General features: G+C 37.0%; 1 protein-coding gene across 42 annotated transcripts in view; it reads left to right on the forward strand.

Moving 5' to 3' along the window:
- The window catches only part of DLG2 (discs large MAGUK scaffold protein 2), a 1,837,299-nt gene that overhangs the window by 1,107,514 nt on the left and 706,459 nt on the right, over positions 1-23,326 (forward strand). For 8 of the 42 annotated variants that reach the window (XR_011441029.1, XR_011441028.1, XM_003365370.5 and 5 more), the window contains exon 1: positions 3,233-3,979. The exons of 33 other annotated variants lie outside the window; for them this stretch is intronic. Coding sequence is in view for 7 of the 9 variants with exons in the window: in XM_003365370.5 (XP_003365418.1) it covers positions 3,671-3,979 (309 nt within the window). In the remaining 2 variants the exon portion in view is untranslated. Of the gene's footprint in view, positions 1-3,170; positions 3,980-23,326 lie in introns of those variants that run through there. One more of the 42 variants, XM_070274275.1, reaches the window with a different exon arrangement.

Genomic DNA, 23,326 nt, shown 5'->3' on the forward strand with positions numbered 1-23,326 from the left:
CTTTCCATACTGTAATTCCTGCTTGTCTTTTCCTCATAAGATTTATGATTAAATTGGGTTAAGTATTTTGGAAATAATTTTAGAACCTAAGAGTCTTTAAATGCTCTTGGTTCTCTCTTATTTTGAAAGGTAAGTGAGGTTGAATCTGGAGATTGCCCTAGGCCGAAGGTTGTTAGATGTAGAAGAATGTTAATCTGTTAGCATTTATAAAGTCTCTAGTCTCTGCAGTCACACGAATGGACTGTACGCACTTTTCAAATCAAGAGAAATTGTTTCTAATACTTTATACCATTTTATGATTACTTAACACATCACTTGTGGCTGCTAAAGGGCTTCTGCTACCCACTCATCCTTTAGCAAGCACTTAGCTCTTCTTTCGTAATTAATATTTTCATTTCCCATATGCATAGAGTGCCTGAAGGAAATTTTGTCTGGAAAAAAAATCTGCATAGTGTTTTAGTGTGGTACAATTTGTTTATTAATTCGTCTTTGCTATTTATTTTTTTATTAAACAAATCAAGCCAGGATATTCGTTTTAAGCCCCTGCTTTAAAACTAGTGGTTGTTCTGCGGAGTCAGTGCCAGGTCAAAGAGAGGACAATAAGATATATCTCATCTAGGAATTGCCCCGTGCACCATCTGCCCATGTTCAATCACAATGATAAGTAGGATGTGTACTCGTGCACTGTTAATTTCTTGTTTGGCCAGAATTTCATGTCTTCTCATGGTCATTACAATTGTCCAATTACAGTTGATCAAATTGAATTATCCTTAATTAGTAGGTCTGTCTCATGGTACAGTGGGCTAGTTGAACATATTTATCTGTTTTAGTGGTCTGTCCTCAGACTATGAAAGCCAAATGTCATGTTTGAAAAGAAAAAAAAATTGGGGGGGTGAGGGAAAGACAGGGGGCTGGAATTATTTTACATGTATTAAAGTGAAAGAATAATTTCAGTATAATCTTGTAATAAGTTTAATGAAAGTTTGCTATGGTCTTTAAGATCTTTGAAGAAAAGCAACATTAGTTATGCAATGTATGATTTTTTAAATCTGTATAGAAATGACAGGCTGAGGTTATTAAAACAGAAATTCTATTGTCCTTGTTATAGGAAGAAATAGCTCGTTCCAAACAACCCATTCATAACAGATTCAGGTCCCTATGAAGATTTATAATATCTTTAAGTAGTGCCCAGCCAGGAAATTTTCTGTCTTGCTGCAAGCAAAATTGTAATGGATTCACTCTGACTTAGTCCTGTGCAGACTGATTCTTATACTTGAGAGGCAAATGGGTAGGAACAGGGCATGTGTTCCCTGAAGATGCCAGTGGGCCTTTGAGCAATGATATCTCCCTGAAAAGCCAGAGAAGCATCTATAGTTGGATAAGATTGGAGAGAGCCAAACTTATCACTTCCTGACATTCTCATTTGGGGGTGAAGGTGTTGCCGTATCACATCAAGTCCTGCTGTATAGCCATGCATCATGGTGACACCAGACAAATATGAAGTTCTCGAGGGCTTCATTTGACCCAGAAGTTCTTTCAGGCATTATCCTTTGATCCAGCATAAAAAACGAGAGAGAGAGAGAGAAACAGAGAGAGAGATGATTTTCCTGCCCTTTTCCCGCTATCATATGATGATCTATCTGCCTCAATTTTATTGTTTTTAGGTATTGGTCTTGACTCTGATTCTCTTTCAGGAAGAAAGACTATTAATGCTATTGTTATTTCTGCCCTAAACTTTAAGTGTTCATATTTTTTTTGGCACATCGCTTTAACACTCTAAAACCAGCACTGAAGCTAACCTTGAAGGAATAGTTTATTTTTCTGGAGCATTCATGAATTAAATATTATTTTCAAAAAGTGTTAGTCAACTCCTTCATTCGTCTACTCTTTCCTTCTATTTATACATCCACCCAGCCTCCATTCATCCATCCAAAAAAATGTATTTATCATAAGCCTGCTATGTGCTGGGCATACAGTGTGCTAGGTGCTTGGGAAAAAAATGATCAATAACAGACAAGGGCCTGTCCTTTGAACTTACACATATGGGTCATTATTATTTAGCAAAGGTGTTTTGAATGCCTACTATGCCAGGCAAGGTACTTACATCAATTTGGTACATACATAAATTTGTACTCGTGCAGAATTTGGAAAAGAACCGTTGTATGGAGATAGAGAAGATCCTGCTCCTTCCTTTCAGGATTTTATGCATAACAATGATTTATCCAGGGAGTCTTAGTGTTGAAATGTAGAGTATGTAATAATCCTGGGCTTTGAAATAAGAACCTTGCCAACTCAGTTAGAAATGAGGTCTACACTGCCCTCGTACCTGGTCAATCTACTGACAAGCTGGATCTGATGGTCTATAGGTAAAATATTTATATCATGGGATTATATCATCTGTGTTTGGTGCTGCATAGATGACAGCTTGATTCCCAATGAAAGCAAAATTATTTCCTTAGGGATATGTGATAATGACAGACATTTTGGAAACAGATATGGAAAGTTTCGAACAGAATAACAGTTCTGAATGCTCTAGTTATTAGCCTTTCCCTTTACTGAAAATACTATGTATGGCTTCTGCAATCATACTAAAATTTTTAAACAATCGTGTCCTCTTTGGAAGGCAATTGCTTTAAATTGGATAGATTTCACTCATTTTGCAGTGAAGGAATTTGAAAATTCTGTCTTTGGAAACCAAACTACTGGATGGCAGAGTTGGATGTGCCTTTCACTTTAAAATGCAGACTCTTTCTGTGGTGAATGTATTTGTTGTGGTAAGGTATTTGAAAGGAAATCCTCAGAATAATTTGGGGTAAGGAAAAACACTGTGTTAAAATAACCCAAACCATTAGTTTTGAACTTTGAAAATTGCTTTATTTTGAATCAGAAAGAATTAATAATCGTTCATAGCATAAAGAATATGTTTTTGGATTATAGTATGTAATCATGAACTAAAACAAATTAAACTTCAGATTTTAAAGGACTCTAGTGTAGTGCTGTGATCTCACTGATTTTTCTAAATGAATTGATGTTCTTTAGAGTTAACATTGATGCTTTTATTTAGTTACCTCACAATTTGGTCTGCGTCTTGGCAAATATCTCTCTAGATAAGTGATTCCTGGAAATGTTGGAAATTACTTTACAGGTTAACTTTCACATCATTTAAAATTGCTTATGCTATATTGTTTCAGCCTAGATGCATCCTTTCTGGAAAGAAGGGTCCTGCTAGTCTGATAAGAAGCTCTCTTTCCTGAGGTCTGTGTTTGTTTGGGATCAGCTAGGAGAGGGAAAGCCAGAATGCCAAACTGCAAAGAGTATTCTTTACTGTGGGGCTCTATCCAAAAAGGGTTTGTAATACGGTGTACAGTCTTCTAGCCCAGCTGTGTGGAGCATTGATTGCTTCTGCCTAGAGCAGGGATACTGTCAAGTTGCTCTGTGAGTTGAGTCATCTATTGACAAAGAGCTACCAGCCCGCAGATAATGCTGTGCGGAGCTGCTCTCACTGCTCCCACTGCTCCCACGATGCACTGCTTATAGCAGCTGTCAAAGATACTGAGGGATCCACGGGAGGAAAAAAAAGACTTTTACAACTGCCTGGAAGAAAGGGGTGTGAGGGAGGAGACATTCCTGTGCAGAGCTGACCAAAGGAAAGAGTAGGCATCAGTGCAGTATGAATGCATACCTCACCAAGCAACACAGCTGCAGCCGGGGGTCCGGTGGGATGGATGCCGGCAGGAGTGCACCCACACTGATCAGGGATGCCCACTGCGCTTGTGGCTGGCAGAGGAGCCCTCAGGGGCTTGGGTACAGTTCTCAGACCATGCCCTCCTCAGGACCGGGGGGCCCAGCTTCAAACAGGACCAAGCTGGTCACCTTGTGGGACAGTGTGCGGAAAAGCCCCCACAAGACGAGCTCCAAGGGCAAAGGGACTTGTGGGGAGCGTTGTGCCTGCCCACATGGTTGGTTCAGCCCAGCACAGGTGAGCCTTTTTGTTATAACTTTCACTTGAGTATCGGAAGAAACTGAGAGCAAGTTGTGTGAGGTTAGCGTGGTTTGGAAACTTTGCTGAGTCCTCCTTGCTAACGGAGTAAGCCAGTTTGGAAAATGGTAGGCCAAGAAAAATCTGTCGTTTTCACAGGTATTTGTGGGCTCACACCTCTGGGTGGCCTGTGAAAGTCCAGAGATGCTGTGCTCAGTTTCTTTCAGTGACTTTTCCCCAAGTTCAACTTCTCTAGTCCTCAGATGATTTTACTCTTCCGCATCATAGTCTTTTAGCAGCACTTTTACTTGTAATTATTGTTAACTTTCTTATTCTGCCTAGCCTAGGTTTGTCTTTTTTTTAAGGAAGAGAGAGAAAATGAACTTTACTCAGATACTTTCCATCTCTTTAAAGATAAAAGAACATTTATTTCTTCAGCTATGGAAAGTAGTGATTTGAAGCATGATATTCTAATTTTGCTCTTATAATACTGTATATGTCTTTTCAGTGATGGAGAAGAAAATTTGTTTATGCTAAATAATTCATTTTACAAACAAAAGAAATAATTGGGAGTAAGCTAGAGGATGATTACACTCAGAATAAAATAATGAAACATTTCATTTATTCATAGAGAAGCAATAAGGTTATTTATATTAAAAACTATAACTCTCTTTCTCCTATAATGCATTCTGAAGCAGATGTGCAGATTCCTTTAATTTGATTCCTAGCTTGTTCTTGCCCCAAACTACTAGCATTTTACCAGAAATGAAATTTGCTCATTTTTTTCTGCCTCCATCCAGAAGAGGGAAAGTGACTTCCGGTACATGCTGTAAAATATAAATAAAGTGCACCTGTGATCATGGTCATAAATACGGAACAATGACTGTTCTTAAAAATGTATTGAAAAGAGAAAAGCTATGTTTGCAGAAAAAAATCCTTTCTTGATTTTAATGTGATTTTAGCATAATTGAGAAGCAGATATTGATCCTAAGTAAAATGTTATGATCTGAGAGGTGTAGAGAACATTCTCATTTAATACTAGTTTTTTAAAAAAGTACTTCCAAGAATATCATATATCACTAGATCTTAATGATATGGTTACATATATGTTATATATATGGCTTTTGATGCATTAACATCATGCATCTCAGCATCTTGATTTAAATCAAGACTATATTGTCATTTTAGTACTAAACTGGTTCAGTTTGAAACGGAGCCTGACATTTGAAAACTCAGGTATTTTTTAAAGTTAACACGAATTCCAAACTGAATGAACTGCTTGACAATTTTAAGGTATATATTCTTTAACAAATACATGTGTTTATATGTCTTTATATCTCTGTATTGAATATGCTAAATTCTCAAGGCTCACATAGGCAAAGAAGACAAACTCACATCTAGCTTATGGTTTTTGCAGAGAGTGGAATAAGCAAACTTGCTTAATTGTTATAATTCTTGTTATCCAAGATGTAATCAACTTTGATTTTATAAATGATAATTTCCCAAACCAAAATCTCCAATACTACGTTATGATAACCATGCTCTAAAAATCTTGGTACGTTTTTCATCAACCAAGGAAAACTTTTCCTTTCTTTGGTTTTTAACAAAGTCACCCTCCTACTCGCCTTAAATTTATGGCTATTTAATGCTTTAAAGGATTGAAATAGACTCTCTGCACTGATAATTAAAGATCCAGTGACATATGAGAAAGCAATAAATTGAGGCAGCCACCATCTCCCATTATTCTTTTGCATACACATTTCTAGACATTTTCTGTCTTATTCACGTGTACTTTATTATTGGCTGGGAAGAACGATGATCCCCGAATATTGGAGCTATAATACCATATCTTTCAGTCTTCAGTTTTGTGACATTCTTCCATCACCAGACCCTTCCACCCTTTTACCATCTCAGTCCTATAAAAGTGCTGTGCTAGATTGATAATCTCTCTCTTCATCCCACTCCTGTACCTCTTTAAATATATTATGTTGAATAATTTTTAAATGTCTATATATACATATGTGCATAGATTTTAATATATGTATTTAAATCTCTATAATACCTAATTACTTGCATACATTAACATATTTTATGTATATATAAGTATATATAATGTATACATGCATATACATATACACATATAAAAATTAAAGTTCTATATTATTCTTTTCTCATCTAGAAAGTACTAGCTTGTTCTCGCAAAGAATGTTTCATTCTCTCTCTAGAAAGTATATATTTCCTTTACTTCTGATAGGTATTCAAAAATGCTGATATATGTATATATATGTATATATACATCTATATTCATTTACATGTGCATCTATAGAATGTATCTAATGTTTGAAATATACAGATGTGTAAGTACTGTATACCCATGCAAACTCTCACAAAAACAAGAGTGTGAAAGTGTGTATGAATGTGTGGCCATTAACACTCTGTTTTGAGAATTTGTCATTTATACCCTGATATTTTTACCCTTTATATTAACTAGAGATATCTTATAAAATATTGCAAAACAAAGGATGGAGGCTAGTGACACTAAACATTAGAATCCTTGATAAAGCAGAAAGAAGGAGAGTGCATGTTTTAGAATAGCCCAGGGACCCACATGTGGTACAGAACGTGCCTGAGGGCTGTTAAGTGTCTGGGAGCTGGGATCCTGCCCTTGGAGATATTTGCTGTATTACGCGGAAACCAGCAGTGTGATTTCCGGCTGCTGTAATAGTGGGCCATGGTAATGACTTGAGTTCCTCCCAAGGCTCTTTGCCAAACTCCTGTTATTTGGGGTGCTGCGTACTAACAGGACTCTGTCATTATGTTGTTCCTCAGCAGGACTGAAAAACAGCTTCTTTCCCTACTCAAATAAGTTTTCGTTCCATTTGGATCTGTAGAATTAATATAACGGTAATAATAGGTAAGAAAATGGAAAATTATAGTGTCCAGAAGTGAATTCTAGAATTCACATCTAGGATAATAATGTTGGCCTTGAGGAAAAAACATATCCATCATTGCTTATGTGGCATTTCTCCCCGATGCAGACTGATCTGAGGCGGGAGCACAGAACGGTGGAGACTCAGAGACCAGACTTCTATGCATTTGTTCTTCGCTCATTCATTCTTCATTTGTTTATTCATTATCATTTCCTGAGTGCCTACTTTGTGCCACTGTATTAGCTCTGTGAATATAATAGTAAACAAAGTAGACACCACCCCTACCATTAAGGAGTGTACAGCCTACAATGATATATAATATATAGCAAATATAATACACACAGAATTATATCATCATAAATCACAATTTGGAAGTGAAACAAAGTTCTATGGAGTGCTGCAAAAGCCGTAGTAAATCTATATTCAGGACTCAGAGGGACTACGGAGGAGTAAGAGAGCAGGATAGTCTTCTTTTTTTTTTTTTCAGAAAAGATACTGTATCTCTTTAAGGCTGGATTTTCTGTTTTATAAAATGAGAATAAAAATAGTACCTAACTCATAGGATTATGGTGAGGAATGAGTAACATAATACATAAAGCACTTAGCACAGTGTAGTATAAGCTCAATAAATATTTGTGGAATGAATGAATGAATGAATGAATAATAAGTCCACAATAAAAGTTGGCTATTATTAACCTATTCTTTAATTCATTATACCTGATTTTCTGGGAAGAGCAGAGAGGTGAATCCATGAAGATTTCATAGAGGTAGTGATACTTGGGCTGAATTGAATCAAATCTTGAAAAAATTTGTGTTTATCAAGTGGGCAAAGAGAGAAATGTTTTTTTGGGCAAAAATAAAATCAGAAACACACGTAACACCCTGGTGCCTGTGTGGAACTGCTCATAGTTCTCCCTGCCCATGGAGAGGTGGGTGGAGATTGCTCACAGGAAGTCTGTTGGGCCTGGATGAGGACTCCATTGTATTGGCAGCATGGGTGGAGTCACTGTAGCATTCACTGCCTGCCCTGCCACTTTCTATTATTAGGCTCCGTAGCCAATGTACCCTCTGGACCTCAGTTTCTCTGTTTCTAAGAAAACTGGTGTTCCCTAAATGAACCTCCAGATCTTTTCCAATACTAATATTCTGTGACTCTGTCAGTTGACAGCCATTAATTAATGGGAAGCACTTTGGAAAGGATTTATACTTTTAAAGCCAGACAATCCTAAATGTGAACTTATTGGCTTTGTATGACCTCACTTGCTTAACTTCTTTAAAACTCGTTTGTCTCCTCTGTAAAACTTAGGATGATAAAATCATGTTGCAGGAAAATGTAATAAGACTTGAAAATACTCTATAAAGAGCTCAGAATGGCACTTAGAACTCAGGAATTGTTCAATAAAAACAAAGATATTTATGATTACTAGTGATATCCACATTATTTGTTTTTAACCTGAAGAACTTATTATTCATCCAATTATCAGTATTGTAGTCTTTCATTAGAATGTCTAGTTTGGCCACTGAATTTTCTGATGTCTTACTTATAATGATGAAGGTTAGGCTAGGCAACTGTCCAGAAACATTTGGCACAGCACCATATGATGATGGGGTGACATTTTGTCCTTCAGGGTTCTCAGCACACTAAGAAAAAGCACGCAAAATAGAATTGTGTTGTCAAAGTAGCATTCCCATAAGCTTGTATTCAGAGGTAGGCGATGTTAGAAGATTTTCTCAGCAACATCCTTCAAGAACAACTGCATTTGAAGTATTTAGCCAAACTCTGTAAATCTTCCCTAACAGTCTCTTTGCAGCTCCTCCAGAAACAGCAGTTTGAAGCAACTTGAGTGCAGAGGATTTTCTAGTCCAAGAAGCAGGGTTGCCCTAGGCTGAAATCTCAGGCGCAGCTTATGCCGAGCCAGAAAAATCTGACAGCTTGTTTCAGCTCTGTGGCTGCTTCTACTGATTCCTTCCAGAAAGAGTGCCCCTTACCAAGGAAGAATAAGGTTTTTAGTCTCTGGAAAACACCAGCTGCCCCTAGAGCAGGAAAACAAAAGAGACTAAAAGATATTGTAGAAGGAATTAAAGTTCTAAGCATTCTTTGGGCTGACCTGAAGCTGGTCAGCACTCCTGGAACCCCTGCTTCTGGTCTCTGACATCAGCGGAGCATGCTCTCTAGGGCAGGACAAGCAGAAACAAAGTGCAGAGAATGTGAAAGAAAAGAGCAGAGGTGACAATATTTATTGACTGCTCACAATACCCACAATGTGTAAGGCATTATGCTGGGTGCCTTACATTAGTCGTTTCTTTGAATTCTCCCTACTACACCAAAAGAATGGCATTGTAATCCCCATTTTACAGATGTGGAAATTGAGGCTAGGAGTAACTTGCTCCTTTATAGAAAGGCCTCTTCTGAGGTACACTGGGAGGTAGAACGCCCCCAGAGACCTCTTTAATTCTCTAACTTAACAGGGCATTTCCTGAAGAAATTGGAATGTTTTACATGGCACCCCCACACCTAGCAAAATCCTGGATTTCCCCATCCTGCTTCATTTTGGGGGCTAAGGAACCCTGACTTGGTTGGGCCTAGGGAGCCCTTCCCTTTCTGATCAAGGAACTGTGCTGATCTGAAGTAGCTGGAGTTGATTCCCACAGCACTGACACCAGCAGTGACACTTGTTTTTAGAAAGATCTCATAATCTGCGGTTATTTGCAAGTTGGATTTGATCTTGCAATATTTATGGTAAGGAATTGGGAACTGTGTATTGTAAACTTAATGTAAATACGAAATAAAAGTACATGTAGACATTGTCTGTGTTAAGTCCAAGAGCATCATCTCACATTGCTGAATGTTTGTGAATTTCATATATTACCTATCTGTGTTATCTATCACGCCAGGAATCAAATATCTCTTTAATACCACCATCTCCATTGTCTATCTTCTTCCTTTTTATGATATGGTTTGATCTGTTATAAATGTTGTCTCACCTGATTTTATTCTCCTCCCTTCTCTACTCTACCTTATTCCATTATTTTAATTTCCCAAAGGCAGGTATATGTTTTATAATTATGTCAGAGCTGGAAGGGAATTTAGAGATCATCTAACATATTTTTCAAAGGAGAACCTGAAGCCTAGAAAAGTTAAAAGGTTTGCTCAAGGTCATTCACTTTGTGGCAGAATTGGTCCATGTCTTTGAACTCAGATTTAAGTTCTCTTTTTACTGTTTGAAGCTGCCTTCCCTCTCTTAATGCTTGTATGCTCATCTTCATGAAGCGTAATTACTGACAGAAAATTATTAAGAATGCAATTTGTTGATAATGCAATGTTGAGAATTATACAAAAAGTCGCATAAACCTAATTTCTATTATCTCGTAATTCAGACCAGCCGTCCCCAAGGAGATGAGGAGCGAGAAGAGCCACGAGAAATCATTTTGGCAATGCATGAAGGTGCTTATGTATTGATAATGATTGGGAGGTGATACTGGCATTGAGAAGGGGCCCAGAAGGGGCCGGCCCGGTCCGGTGGTGCAGCGGTTAAATTTGCACGTTCCGCTTCTTGGCAGCCCGGGGTTCGCCGGTTCGGATCCCGGGTGCAGACATGGCACTGTTTGGCAAGCCATGCTGTGGTAGGCATCCCACATATAAAGTGGAGGAAGATGGGCACGATGTTAGCTCAGGGCCAGGCTTCCTCAGCAAAAAGAGGAGGACTGGCAATAGTTAGCTCAGGGCTAATCTTCCTCAAAAAAAAAAAAAAAAAAAAAAAGGAGAAGGGGGCCAGGGATTCTAAATGCACTATAATGTGCAGAGCAGTGCTACACAACAAAGAATTGCCCCATGCCCTGTACAATTTTTAGCATTCCACTGGATATTCATGAAGATTTTTTTTAAGTTTATAATAATTTTTTATTGAGGTAACATTGGTTTATAACATTATATAAATTTCAGGTGTACATCTTTGTATTTCAATTTCTGTGTAGACTATCACTTTCAACACCCAAGGTCTAATTGCCATCTGTCACCATACACATGTGCCCCTTTCCCCCTTTTGCCTTTCCTCCTTCCCGATTCCCTTCTGGTAACCACCAGTCTATTCTCTATATCCATGTGTGTGTTTGTTGTTGTTGTTTTTATCTTCCACATATGAGTGAAATCATATGGTATTTGGCTTTCTCCATCTGACTTGTTTCACTTAGCATAATGCCCTCAAAGTCGGTCTGTGTCATAGATGGCAAGATTTCATCTTTTTTATGTCTGAGTAGTGTTCCATTACAAGGTATTTTGTGCGAGGATTTAATAATCATTAAATATTCTAGGAATGTAACTCCTGTATAAATCAAGGAATTATTGTACTCCATTCTTTTAGAAGTTTTACCAGGAGTCGATCCCCATTTTGGAAAATCTCGTCCTTACAGCAATGCTACTGCTCCTGATATTAGGGTTGCTAATAGCCCTCTCCTGTATCAGTCTGCATCTATAAATGTCACCTGAAAATATGTATGTGAAGAGACTTGAGGATCCTTTTAATAGATATAGAATCAAAGATTTCAAATTGGTAGAAACACATGAAATAGAATTTCACCAAATTTCATTAAATAAGATTGTTTTAAAAATATTTTATATGATCGCCATACCATATATTAATTTTTTAAATATTTTATCACATGATAAGAAATCTATTTTGTGAACATTGTCTGAAATTATTTATGTTAGAGTTTTTGTTTTTTTCAATATTGCTGTGATATTGTCCCGATGTCGTCTATACTCAATTTCCCTATAAGCTCTTAGGTGGCTGGATTTTTTTTTTTTTTTTTTTTTGCATCCCTTCCCCATTCCCGATTTTTTATCAAAGAATAGAGTCCCAAGGTCTTTGAAGTACTAGAAAGCAAATGTATACCTTTATATGAGGAGGAGTTCCAAGCAGGAATAAAGAGATAGAGATAGAGAGATGATAGATAGACAGAGAGGGAGAGATAACTTCCTCACTGACCTGCCCTGTATAAAACAGGGAATTATTTTGACACCAAAGTTATAAGTAAGAGCCAGTTTATTTGCAAAAATATGACATTTTTGCTTTCTCTACTTTAACTATCAGCAGTCTTGTTAGATTTTCTGTATTTCAGCTAAAGTTATTTCCTTTGATCTCTTATGGTATACAAATGATCTGTTATTACCTCTTCTAACACTAATTTTCAATCTAGGATCCATCATGTGTAGTCTTTTTCTTTTCCTGTGCTTCATGTACGAAATGGCATCTGGTATCTTTACTCCCTTTAAATCTAAATTTATTCATTATAAGTATATGTAAGCATTTGACTACTTCATTACATTGTCTAATAAAGTTTGGCTCACAGATTGCCATATTGAAAACATATTATTTTAATATATAATACTTTCTTTGCATTTCTCCTTTTACTTCAGATAAGTCATTATATGTAAAATAAAAAATATTTGTAGGCAGTTGTATTATCTATGAATTTCATTTCAGGTGGAGAAAGGAGGGTATTACAAAGCATTATTAAATGGAAAGATTGGGTCTGATAGAATTGAGAACCACTGGTTCAGATATTTGATATTTTTAGGTGTATTGTTGTGTGTGTGTGTTTAGCTTGCCTTCCAACTAGACCAGAAGTCAGCAAAGTATAGCCTGTGGGTGAAATCCGACCTGTTTTTGTATAGCCCGTGAGCTAAAAAAGGTTTTTTATAGTTTTAATAGTTGAAGAGAATAAAAAGAATATTTCATGATGTGGGAAAATTATATGAAATTCAAATTCTACTCTGTATGAGTAAAGTGTTAGTGGAACGCAGCCACACTCCTTAGTTAGCGTATCATCTATGGCCACTTTTGTGCTTCAGTGGCGAAGCTGAGTAGTTGTAATACAGACCGTAGGGCCAGAAAATCCTAAAGTATTTACTACATGGCCCTTTATAGAAAAAGCTTGCCAACCTCTGCACGAGGCTACCAGCTGTTCATTTCCTGCTGATGGAATGTCCCATTCTACCTAACAAAGCCTATCCATTTTTTAAAGACCTGGTTCAAGCACAGCCTCCTCTTTAATCCTTTCCACGCCATTTTAGCTCACAAAACCTCTACTTAACCTGATATCCTGCATAATTAGCATATTACCTTGCATTGTGGTTAGTTATTTCCTTCTCTGTCTCCTGATTAGTGAGAGATTCCTCATATACCCAGCTTAGAGCCTAATTCACAGTAGCTAACTCTCCAATCTTTTTGTGACAATTTTTGTGATATCATTAAGTTACCTATTTGGACTCAGACTTCTCAGCTGCATCTGTGGCTGTGGAGAGGAGCGGCCGTGTCTTCTATTCCTTCATGTCTAGCTGGTTGCCCACAGTTTATCTATCACATTGTATCACAATGACTAAGTATCTATCTATCCACTAAGCTGAATTCCATTAGAGCACAATCAGTTTATTTGCCCTTCTTTCCTTGCACCCAGCATGTAGCCATAGGTCAAGAAAGTGTTCTTCATTACTGAATGAATATTAGCACAGGGCCTTGTATATAAAGGTACTTAATCAGTTTGAATTTGATTTATAGTTATTATTATTACTAATTATGCAAGTGCCTTAAGATCAAGAGTAACATCTTCTTACCCTAGCTCTGTTTAATAACAGATTGTAACAAAAAGTTGTTAACATAGATTTCTTGTTTTGTTGATTTGTTTTCTTTTTAGTTTGACTCAGATTCTTATTCTGTTCTGTGGTGCTGTTAAAATATTGAAATCACTGTTCAGAAATTAGGTTCTGCATTCAAGTGGGTCATGCTGTTCAATGATAAAGGGTACAGTACTGCACTTTGAGAGGACAACCAGAAAAAAACCTGATTCTACACAGTTTCTTTGTCTAATTTAGGAGTCACTGGTTCTCTAGAAGGTTGAAATAATGTCAGAAAATATTATTTTATAATTAGTTCCTGTATGATCTATTGTAGACTGCATGACCTTTTTCTCCATCATTTTCTTCATTAAATTGAAGTGGTCAGATACAGTAGCTAGCACCGCCACATTAAAAGTCCATAATTAAACACATTTGCACTTTACTCTGATGGGCTCTGCTATTTGGTTAGTGGTCGACATTGATTGTTATAGTTTTCCAAGTAATTTTTCTTTAAAATAATGAACTAAATTTAAAACTATATAAATAATTTCTAGATTTATATCACATTTTAGAGTAATTAGCAAATATATCTGCTTCTGACAGACTGGGAAGACAATCTTACAAAACACTTTTTGATTCTACTTGTACACTGATCATTCATTTCCCTGATCTGTTTTATTTTTTCTCTATCACACAGATTATTGCACGTAATTGCAATGTTTTAGGGTTTATTTTTAAAGACCTTTTTTTAAGAGCTGTTTTAGGTTCACAGCAGGATTAAGAGGAAGATGGAATATTTTTTTGTTCTTTGTTTTCAACTTCAAGGTTTATTTTATAAAAGTAAAAACTAAGTGGATAATCATAAATCCTGTTAGTTTAAAAGTAAGCCTTTATGCAATTTTTAAAAATAATTTTATTTTTGATTTTGATATAGAAATAATACAAGGCTTTGGTAAAAATATGATAAGGTAAAGATATGTTTGAAAAAAATTGAAACATCTGTAATTCGACCTAGAGGTAACCACAGTTAATATTTTGATAGCTTTTTCAGTTTTTCAATTGTCTCTGCAAGTGTATCTTCAGAAAAATATGTATAATGTTTTATATTAACATATGCTCACAAATGTACTTAAATATAAAGTGTTGTTTATATATGTCAGTGAGAATTTATGTAACACTGCATTGCTTTTTTTGTGTGTGTGAGGAAGATTGTTGCTGAGCTAACATCTGTGCAAATCTTCCTCTGTTTTATGTGGGATCCCACCACAGCATGGCTTGAGGAGCAGTGTGTAGGTCTGCACCTGGGATTTGAATCTGTGAACCCTGGGCAGATGAAGCAGAGAGCACAAAGTTAACCACTGCACCACTGGGCTGGCCTCACTGTATTGCTTCTTTAAATTAAAATCACACCGTGAAAATTTTCCTAAGTTATTAAAAATTTTTTCTTGTTGACATAATTTTTAATGACTGCCAAATATTTCTGTTTCTACCAAAACTCATACTGTTGGATGTTTAAGTTATCTTTTTTTTAATTAATATAAACAACACTGAAGTAAGCATCAGTGTACATGAACATTTGACCACATTTCTCATGAGGATATATTTTCAGAAAAGGAATCACTGAATCAAGACTGTAAATTTTTTTAAGGTTCATAATGTTTATCTAGTCATTCAGTCAATTTTCATTCAACAATTAATTATTGAACAGTTCCCACATGCTAAAACGCTGTGTTAATCAATGGGCATACAACGGAAAACAAAAGAGATTGATTCCTGCCCCGTAGAGCTTAGAGTTAATTGCCAAATTGCTTCTAAGAGGACTTTACAAATTTATAGTCCTCCCATTCCAGGAATGTATGAACATGTCTTTCCTCCTGTACTCTTAGTCTTTGTAAAAAAATGTTCACGAATTTGGTAAGCTAAAAATGGCATGTCGTTGCTATTTTAATTTGTTTTTATTTGTTAGCGAGGATGAGTACTTTTCATGTGATTGGAGCCAATTGTGTTACTATTATGGCATCTTCTATAATACCTAGCGCAATAATAATACCCAGTTGGCAGTTTAATACATGCTTAATTTGTTGACTGGGTGGGTGGTGGGAAAGAAGGGAAGGAGGGAGGGAGGGAGGAAGGAAGGAAGGAAGGAAATACAAATAGGTGAGTAGTTCCTGTATAAAAGTTCTGGTAAGAGAAATGTCCACGTATCCTAAATATAGCAGAGTATTTCTTAACCATCTTCATGAGTGATCTATGCCCCTCTCTCTCCTGTCACTGTAACCCTTTTCCTTGTGTCTATTCTCTGGAAGGATAAGAGCCAAATGCTCTTCTTTTCACATGATGTAGGTGAGCAAGATTGAATTGAGTGACAGATGGAAAAGTAATCAGTACAACAGGCAGAAGTAGACAGGGTATCTGAGTATTGATAGAGGGTTTGCTGAGGTGTGCAATATGGGCATTAAATTGACAGTAAGACAGCTTGGAGCAGAAAAGTGATCTAACTGACCAGATGAGGAGGGGAAATATTCTGGAAATTTCCTGCCTTTTTTATAGTAACATTTGTACACGGATAAGAATTTAATGAAATTTGCATATACATATATTCAAGGATGATTTTGGGTCCACATGTCTTAAAATGCAGGCCGTCTGTTCCTAAAATTTGAAACCATAATATTTTAGAATGATTATATGAAATTTTATCCCTTAAAAATACATTATTATTACTATGTCAATGCCAATATTTAGAATTAAACTTATATAAGCAACAACTCTATGGGCTCCTCTTTTCAAAACTGGGCACCCTCTGGCTGTTCTAAAGAAAAGCGAAGCCAATCTATCAGTAATGTGAGGGCAGCTGTTTTCTAGTAGAGGAGGGAACATCATTTTCAAAGGACTGAATGGAATGGTGACAGTTAAATAGGTTTGGGACTATATGTAGATGGAGGGCAAAAACTCTTTTGAGTTTTTGAAAGAGCCCAGCATAAATGGGAGCTCCTTGTGGACTTGTAATTATTACTTTTCCAGTAATTGAGTCAAAAACAGATGGGTAACAATCGACATTATGATCCCCATCCCTTTTTGTGCAGTCCACTCAGCCTTCAGGCTATTTTTCATTACTCTTTCTCTTTCCTACCCCACATTGCTCTCAAACCTGTTTTGCAGTTCACTCAGTTTACCATGCCAGAACATCAGGAAGTCATCATTAGCTCCATCACCTTCCACTCCCAAGGCCCTCACTAGTTAATTGATGGCTAGATGATATAGAATTGTATCTCAGAGTGTCTCAAATATTTTCCCTTTTTCCTTTCCCACTCTTCAGTGCTTGAGAATAGATGTGTATTATCATTCACATAAGCTATTTGCAATACCAGTGGCCTTCCAGATGCCTTCCATCCATTCTAAGTGTTTTTGTTGCCAAATTTATCTTAACACTCAGTTCTATTCATAACACTCACTGATTTAAATGATTTAACAACTTTAAATCATTTAAAGTAGTGCTTCCCTTTGAATATAATCTGACTTCTGGAGAAGGCAAATATGGAAATGTCTGGAAATGTTAATGGGTGTTCTATGTTGGATTAAACATGTTAAGCAGTATATTTTTTATTATAAGATTTTTCAAAGCCCTTGGGGTTTTGTATCTCCCAAAGACAAGTTAATTATGTGGAGTGTTTCTTAAATGTGTGTGATGATGAACTCCCTTTTTCGTGGATACATATTTACCAATACCTCATGAAACACAGTTTGCCAAACACTAATTTGGCATTTTAGTAGAGCACTCAAAGTTGTCTTCAATTTGGCCCCAACCTCCATTTCTAACCCCATCTCCAGCCATTCCTATTGTATTCTGGTCATACCCAACCACTCATTGTTCCCTGACTCCCTGAAGCCACCAAGCAGTCTCCTGCCAAATATTTGCTCATGCCTCCCTCTCTCTATAAAGATTGTCCCTGCCCCTGTGTTTGATAAAATCTTATTGATCATTCAAGGTTTATCTCAAATGTTATCCTCTGTAAGCCTTCCTTTCTCTGCCATAGAATGTTGTACGAACACCTACCTTCCACTTAGCATTGTGGTTGCTTACATGTCTGCTTCATCTACCATATTGGAAGCTTTGAGAAAACACAAACCATGCCTTATTTATCTCTGTATCTTTAGTGCTAGGATAGGGCATGATTGAAAGAATCGTATCTTTAAAAACAGGTACGGAGGAAATAGTGTTGTGTTAGGCAAGACGTGCTGCAGAGGTACTTCTTTAAGTAATAATGTGATTAGGCCCCTGGATCCCACATATTGTCTGTGTGAGAGCCCAAATAACCATTCTGATAAGTATTCAGGGGAATAGGGATCAACAAATGGACAGATTGGCTAAAATATATATGACATCAAATTATGTAAAAATTTATTTCAGTGAAAAATATAATTATAAGATGAATTGAAACACCCATGTTCATAAAATTTATTTGTTTATTCATTCACAAAGATTTATTGATCATCTATTATAAGCCAAGCCCTGTTGTAGAAACTTGAAAATATAGCAATAAATACAACAGGCAAGATTTGGAGCTTACATTCTAGTTAAGAAATACATAAAATTAACAAGTAAACAAACAAATAACATTACTTCAGATGATGATGTACTATTAAAAAATAAACTAGGGCAATGTGATATGGAGGTTAGGTTGGTGGGAGGGGGCGTCTTTGGATAAGACAGGAAAATAAGGGAAGGCCTTAATGAGGAGGAGACAGTTGAGTTGATATTTGAAGGATGAAAGGTGAAAAGGGGACAACCTTATGATAATCTTTGGGTGATGTCATAAATAACATTCAAGTCCTCTAGGGTAGGAACAAGTTTAATATGTTCTTGTAATAGAAGAAGGTAGCATGGAGAAGAGAGAGTGTAGGGAAGAAGGAAAGGAATGGAGGTTGGAGAGTTAGATAAGGCCGGGTCATGTAGACTTTGGAAACATGGGAGTGAGTCTGAATTTTATTCAAAGTTCAGCAAGAAGCCATAGGATTCTTTTAAATAAGGACGTGACATGATTTAACGTACATAGTGAGAATTAGCTGTAGGGAGGTGATAAAGGAAGGAGGGAAACTAGTTAGAATGCTATATAATAGTCTTTCCAGGGGAGACATAATGATGGCTGGACTCAGGGAGCAGAAATGGTGATGGGGACCCTCTGTATGGACTGAGGATATATTTTGGATGTAGAGCAAAAAGATGGACTAAATAGTATAGGTTTCTTTGAGGCGGAATATGAAAAAATGAGGCAGATAAGAAAAATAAAGAAGTCTAGGGTAACTTCCAGATATTGGATGGACTTCTCTCCTTGGAGTCTAAACATCTTCAGAATTTGTTAGCTAAACAGAAATGGTTGAACTAAAATGTTCATGTCCCTTCCCACCAGTAAGTTCCTAGACTGGTAGACAATACTTGCCCTTCTGACTTTCATTTTTCTTTGCTTTCCTTCTTGACCCTTAACATCCTCCCAAACTTCTGATACAGTTTTTCTCTAGAGAGGATAGTATATGCATCAGTCCTGCTGGTCTGGGTGTTCTTTCATTCCTTTAAGGTTACCTTCCATGGCTGAATTTTGATCCTATGAGGGCAATCGTAATTTACCTCATTTTTAAGTTGGGAATCAGGAGGGTATCTTAATAAAGTCCCCAGATGATAACCACAAAACAATAGACCATGGCCTTCCTGCCGAGATATCTGATGTTCACCCTCCCCTTCCCCTTCAGTCCTGGCCTTGGCCCCTCCCTCTGATACTTGCATGGGAAAGGTATTTGGAATATCTCATTAAAATACATTGGATGACGAACATTGGAACATCCTTTATCTAGGAAAGTTTGGATGGGATGCTGAGAATGAAGTAAAGTAATCATTTGACCCTACTGAAAACTACTTTAATCTTTTAGAGCATGTGGCTCAAGCATACAGTTTCCCCTTTCTCTGTCCCTTCATTTCTTACTTTTCAGGTGAACTATGACATCATGAGTACATCCCTGGAACACCATTTATTGGGTTCTTTAGAAATTGCCTGAAACATAAATAAGAAATGATATAGGAGATTGAGACCATTTAAAATGGAATCCTGTCTCAATTTCACCTAATTAGGCTTCAGCTAACAAAATAGTACCACAGGCATATCCATTGTTCATTTTGAATCTTTTAAGAGTTAATACTGATTATTTTGCTGATTAAATTCGAAGAGGATCTTTTAGAAACTAACAAACATATTTTTTTAAAACTTATTCTTCCTTTAAACTAGAGTTTGATTTCAAAAAAGTAAGGAGTGAGTTGTATTTTGGGGAATGAACTTCAGCCCTGGGAGCAGGTATTTCCTTTGTACATTCCAAACCAAGTGACTAAACTGATGTAGAAATTGATAAATCATATTTTGTAGTATTTGAAAGTATCCTCTTATCATGAGATGCCTGTAGCTAGCATGGCAGCAGCTTGGTATAATGTCCATTATCCCATAACTAAAATTACTGTATTGTAGACCTCATTATAGCATTGGCCTTGACAGAGTGCATGAATATTCTCCTAAACAGTTCCATGTTTCAAGATCAGTCTATAACTGTTTATTGCCAGGGCCATGATTTACTTCATACCTCTGCAGAAATCACATTGTGACAGGCTAGTTGTGATCTGTCTCTCCTAACTTGGGCTCATGCTTGACTCACAACTCAGAGAGTGAGTGAGTGTGCTGCAGTGGAAAGACACAGAACTGGAAATCAGGAAGGCTGGGTTCTAGTGGCTGAGCTACTCTGGACCCTTTGAATCACCCTAACCAAGTCTCAGAGTCTGAGTGTCTACATGTCAATTGAAGGAAGTTAGACTAGATGAAAAACATGATCAATATGTTTCATTGTGTTGACTCTGATTGATTGACAATGGTTCTATGGACCATGGTGCTAAGAAAGATGGTAAGGCTACATCAGGGCCTTTCAGCAAAGAATACAGTGAAAATTACCAAGGTCAGCCATGAATAAGGAAGAAAAAGTGGCAGCCTAGATCTCTAGTTTCTATATAGCCCTAGTGTACAGTGGTGCCATGTGCTTTATGTGAATGTCATAATTATAATAAATTATAGTAAGAGCTACCATTTGTGAAGCATTTCTTATATATCAGTAGCTTAATTTAATTTAACCTTCAAAATGACATGGGGAGATAGATTATCTTATCCCCATTTTGTAGATGAGCAAATGGATTTTTACAACCAAACACCTTGCTCTAGTTTCACACTCTTTAACAAGAACCAGATTTATAGTTGGAACTGAGGTCTGACCCTAAAGTTCACTCCTTTCATCGTGCTGTTCTAATTCATATGTAAGCCTGTGTTTGTTGATGTTAACTTGATTTATGAGAGGCTGATAAGCATGAAGTGATCAGAAAACTAAACTAATTTAGGTCACCGTACAGCTCAAAAAATAATGATTATGGTTGAGTCTTCTGCAAATTTAATAGATTTTGGAATGAAGTAGAAAGGATATAATTTTTAAAATAATTTAGTTACAGCTCTTCTGGAAGTTCAAGTTAATTTTTTTTTAAGACTTCATCATTTTTTAATGGGGGTAAATGCGTCAAACACTGGAATGAGAAAAGCTTTTTAGCCTCCTTTGAAATTTGGCACTCCCAAGCCCAGGGTCCTGTGTGGCTGCTACAGTTGTTCTGTCCAAGGGATGGATCTGTCACTTACCTAACATAATAGATAACATCCAATAAGTCCTTAATAAATAATTGCTGAATAAAGAAATATGATATTTCGTCTCTGACTTTCACCTCTTATTTCTACAATAGAAAACAAAAGTTCTTTGAAAAGCTAGCTCAATTTACCCTTTTTTACTTATGCATAATAACTTTAAGATATAAACCCATACTACTCAATAAATTAAAAACAGAGAGCTTATTTGGCAAGATGAACCTGGACCAGAGTATGGAGGGTTAGACTGGGCAGCTGTGATTTCCAATCCTGCTCTCTATCCCCTAGAACTCGCCTCCTATCTGGTTACAGGGTTACATCACTAGATGAATCATGTAATGTATTATCTTTCCTGAACTCTTTATGCCCTAGTCTGTTATAGGGGAGCTATTACATGCACATTCTTTTTCTGGTGGTGGTAATGGTGGTGCAGGGAGGGAGGAAGAAAGTAGTGTTAGGAGGCTTGTCTCATTTTTTTTTCTTCTACAAAATATCTAGCTCTTGCATGATTGGTGAAATTTGGCTTGTCTTTCAGACAATGTTTTTTAAATTAGATGTGATTATTTCTGATGAGTTCTAGATTGTCCACATAATCATCTCTTCATTTCAGCAACAGCTGAGCTTAAGCATATCCCTTTTATTGGAACTCTCATTATGTGCGTCTCCCTTCCCCCACCTCAGCTTTTGTGATACTTTGAAGTTATGATTGCAAAGTAAGGTATCTTGGCCCTCTGCCTTATATTTCTTGGATTCTAAGGGAATTTAGAGATCAATAGTGAATCAATGACTAAATCTACTCACAAGGATCTTACCTCTTCCCACAAATGCCTTGTCATTCTCCTGCTTAAAATCCTTCGATGGCTCCACACTGCCTATGGGGTACAGTCCAATTTACTTTGAGTGACAGAGAAGCCCCTGTAACCCACTCACTGACCAACTTTAAACCTTAAAACCGGTTTCTCCCTCCTTCCTTCCCCTTCCTCTCCTGAAAAAAAGTGTCACATTTTGAATACACTGTGCAGTCTCTTGTTTCTAAACCTTTGCTCTTTATCAAGTTTGAGGAGGTTCAATAAATAGCACCTTTTTTCATCTTAAGATTAAAACCAGATAAAATAGAGGTACCAAGGGCCAGCCTGGTGGCATAGTGATTAAGTTCCCATGCTCTGCTTAGCGGCCTGGGGTTCACAGGTTCAGATCCTGGGCACAGACCTACACACTGCTCATGAAGCCATGCTGTGGCGGCATCCCACATACAAAATAGAGGAAGATTGGCACAGATGTTAGCTCAGGGACAATCTTCCTCACCAAAAAAAAAAAAAAAAAAAAAAAAAAAATAGCAGTACCAGATTCTCATTGAGATTTTTAAAAAATTAGATTTAATCCTGATAAAAGCTAGATTGGAGGAAACGGCTGTGGTAGGTGGTCAAATAGGCTTGCCAACATCCTCTCAACTGAATTTACCTCCTACCCCAAACTGCCAGCTTCTTCTGCAGAGGCACACCCAGCCTTGCTAAGCTTATTTTATAGTGAAAAAAGATTGCAAGACTCATGCAGGCTGGCAGGCTCCCAAGAGGAAGGAGTGAGCTGAGCATGCCTAGTCCTTTTTTCAAATTTACCCAGAATAAAATTTCTTTCTCCTTCTGGGGATGAGGAAGGAGACCCAGAGCATAACACTGGAGAAGCCTCTCCACTTAGAACCATGGGAGTGAAGAAGAACCTGCCTAAAGTGCTGTTATTCTAAACCTGGGAAATCCTTTCCTTCCTTGTCTTTCTCAGGAATTCTGGCCACCCCTAACATCCAGTCCCAATGACATTTCTTTTTGTCTGTAGTTTCTCTTGATCTGCTTATTCCCCAACCACTAGACCCCCCAACCAATTTAAACATGTTGTTTTCCATTACACTTCATATTCATTACCTCATAATATCTGATGTCAGTTTAGTGAAATGATTAACTAGTCTGTGAAACCCTCAAGGGCAGGAGCAATATTATACTTCACCAATACCTAACAATGAATTTAGAACCTTGTGAGCATTTAATAAATGAAGGAGGTATTTTCCAAAATGCTTACATAAAAGGAAACTAATTGA

The sequence above is a fragment of the Equus caballus genome, chromosome 7, assembly GCF_041296265.1.
Source record: "Equus caballus isolate H_3958 breed thoroughbred chromosome 7, TB-T2T, whole genome shotgun sequence".
NCBI lineage: Eukaryota > Metazoa > Chordata > Mammalia > Perissodactyla > Equidae > Equus > Equus caballus.